Source organism: Sceloporus undulatus, chromosome 5 (genome assembly GCF_019175285.1).
Source record: "Sceloporus undulatus isolate JIND9_A2432 ecotype Alabama chromosome 5, SceUnd_v1.1, whole genome shotgun sequence".
Lineage (NCBI taxonomy): Eukaryota > Metazoa > Chordata > Lepidosauria > Squamata > Phrynosomatidae > Sceloporus > Sceloporus undulatus.
Window position 1 is genome coordinate 4,159,237 of NC_056526.1, and position 12,441 is coordinate 4,171,677.

Consider the following 12,441-nt stretch of genomic DNA (forward strand, 5'->3'; position numbering starts at 1 on the left):
TTGCAGAAGCCGAGGACCCGGACAGACTTAAGACAAACAATGAACACATCATTAAAACTGCAATTCTATAATTCCCGTCAGCCGTCCACGTTTGCAGATTTGTTTGCCAGTTTGACTTATTTGTCTCTCTAGGAATCTCAAGGTCCCCTGTGCAACACATGCAGAGGATCTAGAGATTCCTAGAGATAACATTTCTCTAGGCATTTTTATTTCCTCCAGCCATGATTCTATAGCCACTTCCACCATAAGATGACCACAGAGTTGCACTGGAGGACCTAGAGATTCCTAGAGAGGGTTCTCCCAAGTTAAAAAATAGTGGTTTCTATTTGTGTTTTTTCCACTGCCAGGGGATCCTGTACCCCTAAACCCAGCGAATGCAGAGGATCCGCTGTATTAACCAGTAAAATCTTCATTGTTCTCACAAAGGAGGGACAGAATTGTGGGGAATGGACAGCCAGGGGCAACACAATATACAATCAGCCCTCATCTATACAGATTCTGTATTCATGGATTCATCATCCATGTGTGGAAATAATCTCATCTATATTATAAAAGGCAAGCCTTGATTTTGCCATTTTATATAAGAGACATCAGTTTATTATGCCATTGTATTTAATGGGACTTGAGCATCAAAGGATTTTGTTATCCACAAGGGGTCCTGAAGTCAAACCCCAGCAGATACCAAGAGGACCCACGGCACCTTTGTATAAAAGGCCTTATGCCTACACACCAGAAAGAGCATCAGCCACCGTGCAGATTTTGTTCCATCTTAGCAGTACATGTTTCAACTAGGGAAGGATGTTAAGAGTAACAACACTCTGTTGTGAGGATGAAAGGACGGTCCTCTGCTGCTAGAGGAATTTTGGGGTGCATTACACTGAGAAATAATGCAATTTGACACCATGTTTAGTACTGTGCTCCAGCTTATGGAATACAGGGATTTGTAGTTGTAGTTTTATAAGAGTGTTAGCTTCTTTGACAAAGTGTGTTGGTGCCTCACACAAACAAATCCCAGAATTCTGTTGGACGGAGCCATGGCAGTTAAAGTGAGGTCAAACTGCATTATTCTACAGTTTAGATGCACTCTTAGATGTCTTACAAAGTACAGTTCTTCCCAACCACACCGCCACCCAAGCCAATAATGTCTGGACATAAAATAGGCTATCATAGTTTTACGTGACATGCTAAATCAGATTATGTAATGCATCTTCAGGGAATCAGTTTCTCTCTTGGAGGCTGTGGTCCATAAAGGAGCCTCACTTCAAGCGTGGTGGGATGAAGCCCATTACGCACTGCTTGATCTTGGACCTGTTGACTCTACCAATTAGGCTCTCCCAGTAAACTCTAGTTCATGGCCTGAAACCCTGCTTTGGCTTTCCCATGGCGGATGTGCAGTGTTTGGCATTCCAGGCAGGGTCTTTGGGGCGCAGCACCTGAAGTCTGCACACTGCTTGCTTTAGATGGGCAGCCATGTTTGGTTTCACTCGCTCCTTGCAATATTGACTGATGATGTTGTTTGTCTGTTTTTGACTATTATTTCACATATTTATGATTGTGGTTTGTTTGTTTTTTAAAATTTATAGCATGCTTCAAGTGAGCCAGCCTAGTGTAGTGTTAAGTGATTTGGGCAAAAGGATGGCTGCCACAAGTGCAGAATTAATGCAGCTTGACACCGCATTTAATTGCCATTGCCCATCTGATTGCAATCCTGCAATTTGTAGTTGTTGTGGCACAGAGTTAACTGACAGAGAAGGCTAAATATCCACAAAAACTACAAATCCCAAAAGTTCACAGCAATGGAACCATGGCAATTAAAGCAGTGTCAAACTGATTAATTTTGCAGTGTGAGTGCAGCCTAGGATTCCGGAGACTCCGGTTTGAACGTCTATTGGCCATGAAGAAACCCAAAGGGGACCTTAACACAAGTCACTCTCTTAGCCGCAGTAGAGGAGAATGGCAAACTTCTTCTGAGAAAATCTTGCTGAGAGACTATGCGACTGTTACGCAGACAGCAAAAATACAGCTGTGTCGAAGTTCACAGTGGAGGTATTGGTGTTTCAATGTATGATGCGTCTTAAGAATCCAGAAGTTGCACAAAGCCACACTCAGCCCTACAGGACATGGCAGCATGGCTCTTTGGTGTGTGGTTCTAGACTCTTAGGACGGCATGATATTGAAACCAACTATACCTCACTGTGATCGAAGCAGGGTCTTTATTTTTGGGCTGCTGTAACAGGCCTTAGAGTTACAATAAGTTTGCCGAAGCAGCTTAAGGCCACAACATAATAAATGACGCTTCAAGATTTAGCTGAACGAGAATAATTGAACAGATAGAGCGAAGGGTCGTGGAATTCACATCACAATACAATAAATGAATAAACTACCACAACATCTGTGAAAAGATTTTCTGTTGGTTTATGTATGTGAAGTAACTCCCTGATGACCTGCATGAGGCAGCTCTGGGAGAGCGATTTTGGGGCGGGATGTGAGCGGTTAGACAGCAATGAGTGGGCACGTCCCACGCAGCCCCACTGATATCACAAGACCACGGTCTCTCATCTGGGAATGATGGGGTTAGAAAAACAGGCAGATAAAGAAGTAGACCGACTCATGTAATCATCAAGTAAACAAGTACAAGCAAATAAGTAAGATAAATGATAGTGCTAAGGATATGTGGTCCATATGCATCTATGCCTCCAATCAGAAAATTCGAGATTATGGCCCTACTAAACATGATCCTATACATGGGGCCCTCCCAAAAACCAACCTCAAACTCCGAGGGACTCACTATTGAATGTATGGCAGTTGGTGGTGACATGGGAAATGGAGTCAGGGGGGTATGGTCATATGTCTTGACAGCCCCCCAATAAACGAACTATTAGACCTCTTGGTACTTATGGTCAGGATTTGGGAGGTCAATTCATTAGGTCATTTTCTTAGTAGGTTAAGGGAAGAAGCTATATTGCTTCCAGCACTGCTGTCCAATAAATATAAACCGGATTCGAGTTCAATGAACATCCCATTCATGAACCTTAAAAAAGAGAGGGTTTTATTTTCTAACTTTAATCCAATTTCATGGCCCACATAACTGCCATTACTGTGGTGTCCACCATTGCTGTATGAAAGCTCGACTTAAGGAAGCTGGGGCATGTTTAGCCTGAGAGAAGAAACAGGTGTAAAGGTGATATAGCCCTGTTTGAAATATAGCTGACGTAGGATGATCAAACTGAGGAGGAGAGAAAGCTGTGTTTTGTCTGCATGCTCCGAGAACACAGGACCGCAATGGAACAATGGATGGCAAGTTACAGGACAAAGAGATTCCTATCTCATCATTAGAGAGCAACTCCTGACAGCAAAGAGCTGTTCGACAGTGGGACACACTCCGTCTCGGACGTAGTAGTGAGATCTCCTTCCTTGGAGGTCTTTAGAGCAGAGCAGGATGGCTAATCTGTCTGCGGATGGTTTGCTTGATGAGGATTTCTGCATGGCCAGAACCAGGGTGTTGACTGGATTGGCCACTTTTTGGGGGTATTCTTCCACACTCTCAACATGTCTGTGATAATTCTCCATTCCCCTATGTCCAGTAGACTCTGGCCAAACCAAAACTCAGTCAAATCCATTAAGCTTGCAAGACATGCTAGTTGAAAACATTAGTGAGTGAGTCCACAGTGCTAGAAGAAGCCCAGGCATATGATGGTCACTATGACCCAGTGGATTGGGTTAGGATAGATGATTGTGGTGGGATATGGTCTGCAGCTCGTCTCCGCAAACCAGATTGTGCTTCCAGGGCACATATTCTGTAATTTTGTGGGCCCAGATAAGGCAAACTTACATAAGAAGGCAAATGGTTTGAGTGTTGGACTACTAGGGCTTGGCAGACCAGGTCCAATTCCTACTTGGCCATGGAAACCCGTTGGATGATCCTGGACACGTCAAATGCCTCAGCCTCAGAGGAGGCAATGGCAAGTCTCCCCTGAAAATCTTGGCAGAGAAAACCCTGTGTAAAGTAACCATAAGTAGGAACCCATAGAAAGCATAGACGAACAAGAACAAATTTCTGTGAGAAAACACTCTGCAAAATCAGTCATGGCAGACTACATCTCCCGAATCCCCACAAGAGCCATGGTCAGTCCTGGATGTGGAATAGGAGTTATAGTCTACAAAAAGCAACTTCTTCCAGATCTCCAAGAGAATAAGAACAGGAACCAATTCAAGCAAAGAGAGATTGCTGTAAGACCACGAGCCAACTCTCAAGTGATTGCAAAAGATTTGCCCAACTCTCACCCATATTGCAGCAATACTGTTATTGGGTATTGACTAATGATTTCCTCACTGTGGCTAAGGATTAGCTACCTTCTCCTCCAGCCCCTCATCACTTCCCGTTTGTCATGGCACTTTATGATTATCTACTCGTTATTTAATCTACTAATATTCAATATGCTGAATTGTTTCAATACACTGCAAAACAGTTCCATTCTATTTTCACAGGTGCCCTTTGGTTGGTTTTAACTGTCTTGTTCTTTGAAGCCCTGAATGGTTTTGGGGTCACTGTTGAGGAAAGTGTGGGTACAAACAATAATCATAAAAATAATATTATGAACTCTTCTATGATTCTATGAATTAGACTGAATGGTTCCAGATGCCCTACAGATAGTCTAAATAGGCACCTTCCGTATTGTTTTTAATGGTTTGTGCTGGTTCGATTCTCGGTTTTGAGGAAAGGGGGATACAATAAATACAATAACAAAATGATAATAAAAGACAGCCTTGCAAAGATGATGAAGACAACCAGCTTTATTCGTCCTCTTCTCCTCCCAAAAACCCTGACAAAAAGAGGGACACCCCACTGTTCACTCCCAGTTTATGTTTTAATAATGGCTTTTATGAGCAATATAGCTGTTCTTTTAATGACAGTGTTTTAATATAATATTGAATTCTGAATTGCTTTAATGACAGCAAGAGTTCAATTCTATCTTCAATGCACTCTTTCTGTTTGGCTTTTAACTATTATTTGTTCTTTAAAGTGGGAGCTGTTTTGATCCCCAAAATTGATATTTAATCATGTTTTATGCACAATTACTGTTTCAATCTACTGCAGAGACTGCATGGTTGAATGCACTCACAGAGGGTTTAACCCTAATATCTTCCATGATGCGCCACTTCTGTGTGGTTTTAATTGTTGTTTATTGTCTGGTTCGTTGCGGCCCCGGATTAAAATGTTAATGGCGTTTGGTGCATATGCTTTGTTCTGAGGGAAAGAAGAGTAGAGAGTAACAATCATTCTTTTTGGAAATCATAATAGGCAACAGTACACAACCCATATTTCTCCCTGAGCCTTGCAGACCAAGTATCCGTCCTCTTTCCCCTCATAGAAAAAGGGGCGCCCCGCATTGGAGCCCCACAATTCTCCCTGAGGCAGAATAAACAACGGGGGAGGGGTTCAAAGTGCGCATGCGCACTGACTCACCTGGGCTCCAAGCGGGGCTGCAAGGAGGCGCGTCCCATGCTTTCCCCAGAGGACATGCGCATGCGCGAACTGAGTGCGGTCGAACTGCCCCGCCCCCGCGCTCAGCCATGTCCGCGCGATTGAGGCCTTTTCCGCTTGAATGGAAGTCGCCTCCGGCGACACCTGGCGAGGAGGTGGAAGTGCGGCACACACATTATATGTACATGATATTTATTTGCATTGCTTCTTGAGATGATGCTGATGCTGATGCTGATGTATGATGTGTGATGATGGAATAGCGTGCCAATAAACTGTAGAAATAAGCAGTTGTTTTATTATTTTTTCCATTGCTCTTGAGATAGCAATCTAAATTGCAGAAATAATGCAGTTCTTTGGCATTATTTTTTTTTTAAAATGTTTTTAGGATTGCACGATGTTAATTACAAACTAAAAGTCACTTTCCTTGCTTTCTTAGTGTTGTTGTAGATCGTATGTAGAGAGATCTCGTAACATCTTATTATTTATTAAGCTTTTTCACCGCGCTGTAATATCAATCAAACTTACAGATAAATCCTGCTGTGGAATACTTCTGCGAATTAAAATTGAATCTATTAAAGTAACAAGTGGCAGCTTTTTATGAGCTTTCTCGCCTAACAGTTCACTTCCTCCGTGCATTTAGTGGAGTAGAAACCAGGGTCATCTAATAACCTATATACGACCTATATACCATCTTATCTTCTTTATCCTTTTCCGCATAGCTTTCCTGCCACCCTCTCAAAGATCGATGAAGTAGAGCTTAGTCCAGGAAACGTGGTGCTGCCACTTTTTCTTCAGTCGTCTAAAGTGCTACAAGATCTCTTGTACACTATAATAAAGAGGGCTACTTGTTATCCGCTGGGTTGGTTTCGCAGCCCCTCTAGGATACCAATCCTGGGTATTCAAGTCCCTTTTATACATGTGGCATCAGCATTATTAATATTACAGTGGCCCTTGGTATCTGCTGGGGTGTTGGTTCCAGGACCCTGGAACGGGACACCAACATCTGTGGATACGCAAAGCAAAATGGGCCCTTTGATAAATGGCAAGATCAAGGTTTGCTGGTAGGAATTTATACATTCCCACGACCTCATAGACAAACAATAAACCCACAACTGATTAAGAGTGACATAAGAGCAGATTTCTTTACAGAGAAGGGACTTCCTTTTTCCTTCTTTTTAAAAAAAGTCTTTTATGTTATTTTCAGACAAAAGGGGGACTATTTTTTTCTCTCTGGCGGCGCAGGGATACCTGGTCTCACCGCAGACGGCACAGTGACACTGACGTCACAAGGAGCCCAGCACCCACCGCGTTGAATCCAACCGAGAGGGTCCCGCGTCGCCCGGTAAACCATTGACCCCCTCCCCCCCAACCTCCCTCCTTTTTCCCTCTTTTTCTTTCCTCTTCCTCTTCCTTCTCCCCCCTCTTCCCTCTCCCCCCCTCCCCCCCCCCCCCCTTCCCTTCCTTCCTTCTTCCTCTTTCCTCTTCCTTTTTCTTTTTTTTTTTTCCTTCTTTCTTTTCCCTCTCCCTCTTCTTTCTCTTCCTCCTCTTTTTCTCTTTCCTTCCTTTCTTCTCTCACGTTCTAACGTATTGTACTCCACCCCTTCCCAAACCCCGGCGGACAGCGACGGCGCCTGGCCGACGGCGGCGCACCGGCTCTCTCCCGCCACAGGGGATTTTTGATAGGAGAGAGCGCGCGCCGCTCGCCGCGCTGAATTGTGGCCCAGCGGCGTCAAGGCCCGACATGGGAGCGCCGCTGACGGGGGCGTCCGTGATCTGGCTGGAGGCGCGGAGGGGGCTGGAGGCGGACGGTGGCGGCGGGCGAGGGTGACGTTGGGCCAGGATGTCGGCCGGGATGCGCCTCGGGGCAGCCTAGGTGCGGGCCCTGCGGTGTGGGGGGGGCACCCCGCGCTTGGGAGCATTTCTGCTCTCAGCCTAAAATGGCGGTTGGCTGCTCCCCTCCCGGGCTCTTCTCCGTCGCCGGGACGGGGCCAAATGTGTTTCCGGCGGGGGTTTCCCAGTCAGCCCCACTCTCCGTTCGTATTCTATCTCTCTGTGGCCTTCGCCACGTCTCTCTACGTTAATCTCAGTCCCCCCTGTCTCGTGCTCTATCCCCTCTATCGGCGACCCCGCGGCTCCTTGGCATGGTGTCCCCCTTTCTTCGTGGGGTTATTTAGCAATTTCCCCCTGTGTGTGTTATCTCCTCTACTCGTTCTGCATTATCTTATTCGCCTAGTGGTCCTTTGGCATGGTGTTCAACCTGTCTTTCGGTATTTTCCGATATCTATATTTCGTACTTCAAACGCCGCAACTTGTTATCTCTCGCGCGAGCTGAATCTGATTGCTCTCGGGGCATATCACGTCTGTAGCATCGTAGGGGGTCGTATGTGCTTCTATTTAAAGTTGTGACGATAGCTCCATGGTTTTGTTGTTGTGGTACACGATGCTGTGAATTGCTTCCCCGCAACCCACCTCACACTCCCCTGACCACGGCTCTCTCTTGGTCTCCTTGGTGGATTAAAGCGGGCTTGTCTTCGTCTGTAGGCTGCACACGATCATGTCATTTGTGTGTAGATATTGGTTTGTATTTAAAAGGGTAATTATGTTACTCTTTCCATACTCACAGTTAGCAAGCGTAAATATTTGCGTTCGCTTATATATTCGTACCGTAGTTGAGCTTGATTTGCCCCCCTTTGCCTTTGTCTCTACTTTCGGCTTCTCTTGGCTTTCTGTTGCCATCGACAACGGTCAAAAAGGGGGGTACGTTGTCATTCTCCATCCTAATCTTCGTTTCATAGAGATTTCAGCCACCCAAAATGCGTCTGCTCTAAGTCCTTAACGTTATGTCAGATCCAGACATTGTGGGTACTGCAAGATTATCACCGTCTTGTGCGTTTTTCTGCAACCCCCGCTTAAGACGCCTGGCAAAGTTTTGGACATGCCCTCTTTAGAGCCTGCCTCCAGGCAACAACCTCGGCATGGTGTCACACAATTTCTGCCGCAACCCTTGATCACTAACTTGTTGCACTTCCGGAAACATCTCTCCCCAGCCAACACAGCGGGTTGCCACCAAAAAGTTCTCACCATGGCCCAAGGTGTTGTACACACGGCCGTAGTCCACCCTCTTGGCTCCTGTGCTTCTTGCCCATTTGAAATCGTTTGTAGTCAAATTGCCCGTTGTAATCGAAGGCTTTATATCCAGGGCCGTTGTGTGCAGTGTGTGGATTCGTTGCAAAGCTTCTCAAACGGTTTGCAACATATCTGCTCAATATGAAGCAAGCGTCGGTCTTGCTATTCAGGGGCCAAGGCCTCATGGCTGCAGCCGTAGCAATGGGAAGGGGGTGCCTTTGTAAAATTAATACCCCCGTTCCCTAATTCTTCAGGTTGATATTATTAGGAAGAGCTGTAACTCTTTTACTAAAGGAAATTATGGGGATTGGGAGAGGGGCATTTGTAAAGCTATTCTCCCTTTCTGACGGATGAGAGTAAAAGCATTGGCCAAACTGCTGAGCAAGAGAACTACCGATGTCCTACTTTAAGCCCCCCCCCCCAATGTTACCTTGCTGATATTTGCAGAAGAATGGGGACAAGATTGTGTATGTTCATTCTTTCAATTACAGTGGTAATTTCGTTTCCTTCAGCCACGACTGTCTTGTTTTTTCTTGGCAGCGTTTCTTTCACGGTGGGTATTTTGGCATGAGACACAACTCTCTCCCGCTTGAGAGAAGCCCGTTGCCATGAAGCATTTTGCAATAAAACTATTGTATGTAGCAGGGACACACATGCATTGACACATGTGTTTCTTGTATTTAGACTAAATGCCACTTCTGGCCTCCCCCTCCACCACAATCAACCACAGTTTCTAGCTGTTAAGCCTGATGTGATATCGTGATCAAACTCGTGTTTCGTCTCAAAAAAAGAACAGTAACTTGCTAAAATTTGCCTTCTCATCCCTCTATTTCAGCTGTTTAGATCAAATGTGGGTTGGAGCCACACAAGCAGGATCCTTGTCTCAGTGAAGTGGCCACCGTGATTTTGCTTTGTTAAAAAGATCATCTTAGATAAGGATGAACTTGTGTGTCCCCCAGATGTTGTTTGGACCAGACAGTGGCTTTCTCTTCCTGGCAGGACACTTCTTAAAACTATTTATGTTGTGCATATGCTGGGAGAGACAGGCGCTGAGCTTTGAGTTTTTTCTATAAGCCCAGGATTTGTTGGATGTCAGCAACACCTGGAGGCTGTGCTTTGCCCATGTCTGATCTGTAAGAAGCATTGCCTGGCACAGGAATGCAGTGGATTTGGCCTGAGGGTTGTAGCATTGAGTAGCTTTTCCCTTTCCTTGAAACCAAGTTTAGGCCAAGGGAAAGGAGAGAACAGAGGTAAGTTTAGTAGGTCTTCACACTAATGCTGAGGCTGGGGGTTGTGTGTTGGTGCTAAATAATAAATTGTGTGTTGTGATAAAATGGGTCTGTGAAGATCTTGGTATGTGACATTAGTATATTGAGTGTAAGAGTCCTGTTCTCTGTCTTTGTTGCTTCTACACTTTTGTATTTAAACAGTTGTATGCAACAATTGTTTATTTGATTTATATCCCGCCTTTCTCATGACATTTTGCAAACAAGCTTGTAAAATGTGGGCTAGACAAGAGAAACTGTTAATGGATCTGTAATTGGTTGAACCGGCGAACCCAAAGGGTGTCAACAATGGCTCCTTTTCATCCTGGAGAGAAGTGACCAGTGGGGTCCCACAGGGCTCTTCCTGGGCCCAGTGTTATTCAACAACTTTCTAATGACCTGGATGACGAATTGGGAGCATACTTATCAAATTGCAGATGATACCAATTAGGGGGATAGTAATACCCCAGAGGACAGGAATCAACATTCAAAGATCTGACTAGACTACAAAGCTGGGCCAAAGCTACAAAATGAAATTCAACAGCAGAGAATGTAAGTATTTCACTTAGGGCGGAAAAATAAAATGCACAGATATAGGATGGGTGACACCTGGCTGAATGAAACTACGTGTGAAAGGGATCTAGGAGTCCAGGAGGACCACAAGTTGAACATGAGTCAACAGTGTGATGCAAGCAGCTAAAAAGGCCAATGTGATTCTAGGCTGCATCATAGAGGTATAGTGTCTAGATCAAGGGAAAGTAAGATATGCCACTTTATTCTGCTTTGGTCTGGCCCCACCTAGAATATTGTGTCCAGTTCCGGGCACCACAATTCAAAAAGGACATTGAGAAACTGGAGGTGTCCACAGGAGGGCAACTAAAATGGTGAAGGGTTCTGGAACCATGCCCTACGAGGAACGACTTAGGGAGCTGGGGATGTTTAGCTGGAGAAAAGAGGTTTAAGAGGTGTATGATAGCCTGTTTAAATATTGAAGGGATGTCATATTGAGGAGGGGCAAGCTTGTTTGTGCTGCAGAGACTAGGACGGGAGCAGTGGGATGCAAGATGAAGGAAAAGAGTTCCAGCTCAACATTTTGGAGGAACTTGCTGACAGAAGGGCTGTTGACCGTGGGAAAGACTCCTTCCTTGGCAGTGTAGTGAGTCTCCTCTTTGGAGGTCTTTAGCGAGAGGCTGGATGGCCATTGTCAGGGAGCTGTTGATTGTGAGTCCTGGTTCTGAATATGGGTTCCTAATGCAAACCAGTTATTCAAGGACAGGCCAAAATTTTGTACACCATCCAAGTTTTGCCTGAGGCAGGCTCTAAAGAGCAATGTCAAAACTGTGGCCAAGGCTCATTAAACGGTTTGCAAAACCACAAGACTATTCTTCTCCACGATATGCTTTCATCCTGAAACTTAGAGGCAAGAGTTTTGGCTGAAATCCTGTGAAGCTGTAAAGACCCGCTTTTGACCTTAAGAAACCAAGACTCAAAAGGCACCAAATCAGCCACTGAGGAATTCCACAAATTCTGCTATTGTCGTCCCTTGTAGAAAACTGGGAGCCTCCAAGTGATCTGTCAGCATCAGCCCCTTTAACCCAGGAGCCTCCAGATGAGTGGGATCGCAATTCCTATCATGGCACACCATGGGAGCTGCAGTCCAACTTTATATAGAGGCCGTCAGCTCCCTAGGATTCTACATTACATTTCTCCCTGTTCAAATACATTGCTGTTTTAATTCCATATATATATATTGCTTAAAATACCTAAATACATTTTTGAACACCAATTCCAATGGAGGAGCCACTAATTACTATAATAATAGTAATAATAATTACTATATCTATTGATGATTATATATACACACACACACACACATGTATTTAAATTGCTAAATAAAACCCAGCTGAATACATATTTGGACACCAATTCCAAGGGATGATCCTCTAATTACTCTAATAATAATTAGTGACATATCACTATACACTGTGTGTGTGTGTATATATATATATATATATATATATACAGTATATATACAGGTGTTCTAATTCCACATATATATATAAATACATATACTGTATACTGTATATGTATGTCTTTAACTGTTTAAACCCTCGCCTGAATACACATTTGGCCCCAGTTCCCTTCTACTGAGAGGAGCCCTGGAGGGGAGCAGCCCAGAGCCGCCATTTTAGGCTGAGGAGGCAGAAAAGTGCTCCCCAAAAGCCGCGGGGTCCCCCGCCCACACGCGCAGGGGCCCTCACCTCAGGCTCCCCGAGGCGCCTCCTCGCCGACATCCTGCCCAACTGTCACCCTCGCCCGCCTCCACCGCCTCCTCCAGCCCCCTCGCGCGCCTCCACCAATCAGCGCCTCCCCGGCGCTCAGCGGGGCGCTCCCATTGGTCGGCCTTTGAGCGCCTCTGGCCCAATCAGCGCCCGCGCGCGCTCTCTCCCTCTCAAAAAATCCCTGGGAGGAGAAACCTTCGCCGGCCGCGCCTGCGCACTCGCTTCCCTCCGCTTTTGTGATCTAGAAACTGTCAATGGTTACCCGGGGCGACGCGGGACGCCT

General features: G+C 45.3%; 1 protein-coding gene across 2 annotated transcripts in view; it reads right to left on the reverse strand.

Annotated features, from left to right (window-relative positions):
* CEP41 (centrosomal protein 41) overlaps positions 1–12,258 on the reverse strand; it is a 29,308-nt gene extending 17,050 nt beyond the window's left edge. For both annotated transcript variants that reach the window (XR_006104286.1, XM_042470714.1), the window contains exon 1: positions 12,138–12,258. Coding sequence is in view for 1 of the 2 variants with exons in the window: in XM_042470714.1 (XP_042326648.1) it covers positions 12,138–12,170 (33 nt within the window). In the remaining variant the exon portion in view is untranslated. The remainder of the gene's footprint in view (positions 1–12,137) is intronic.
* Positions 12,259–12,441: the final 183 nt, after the last annotated feature.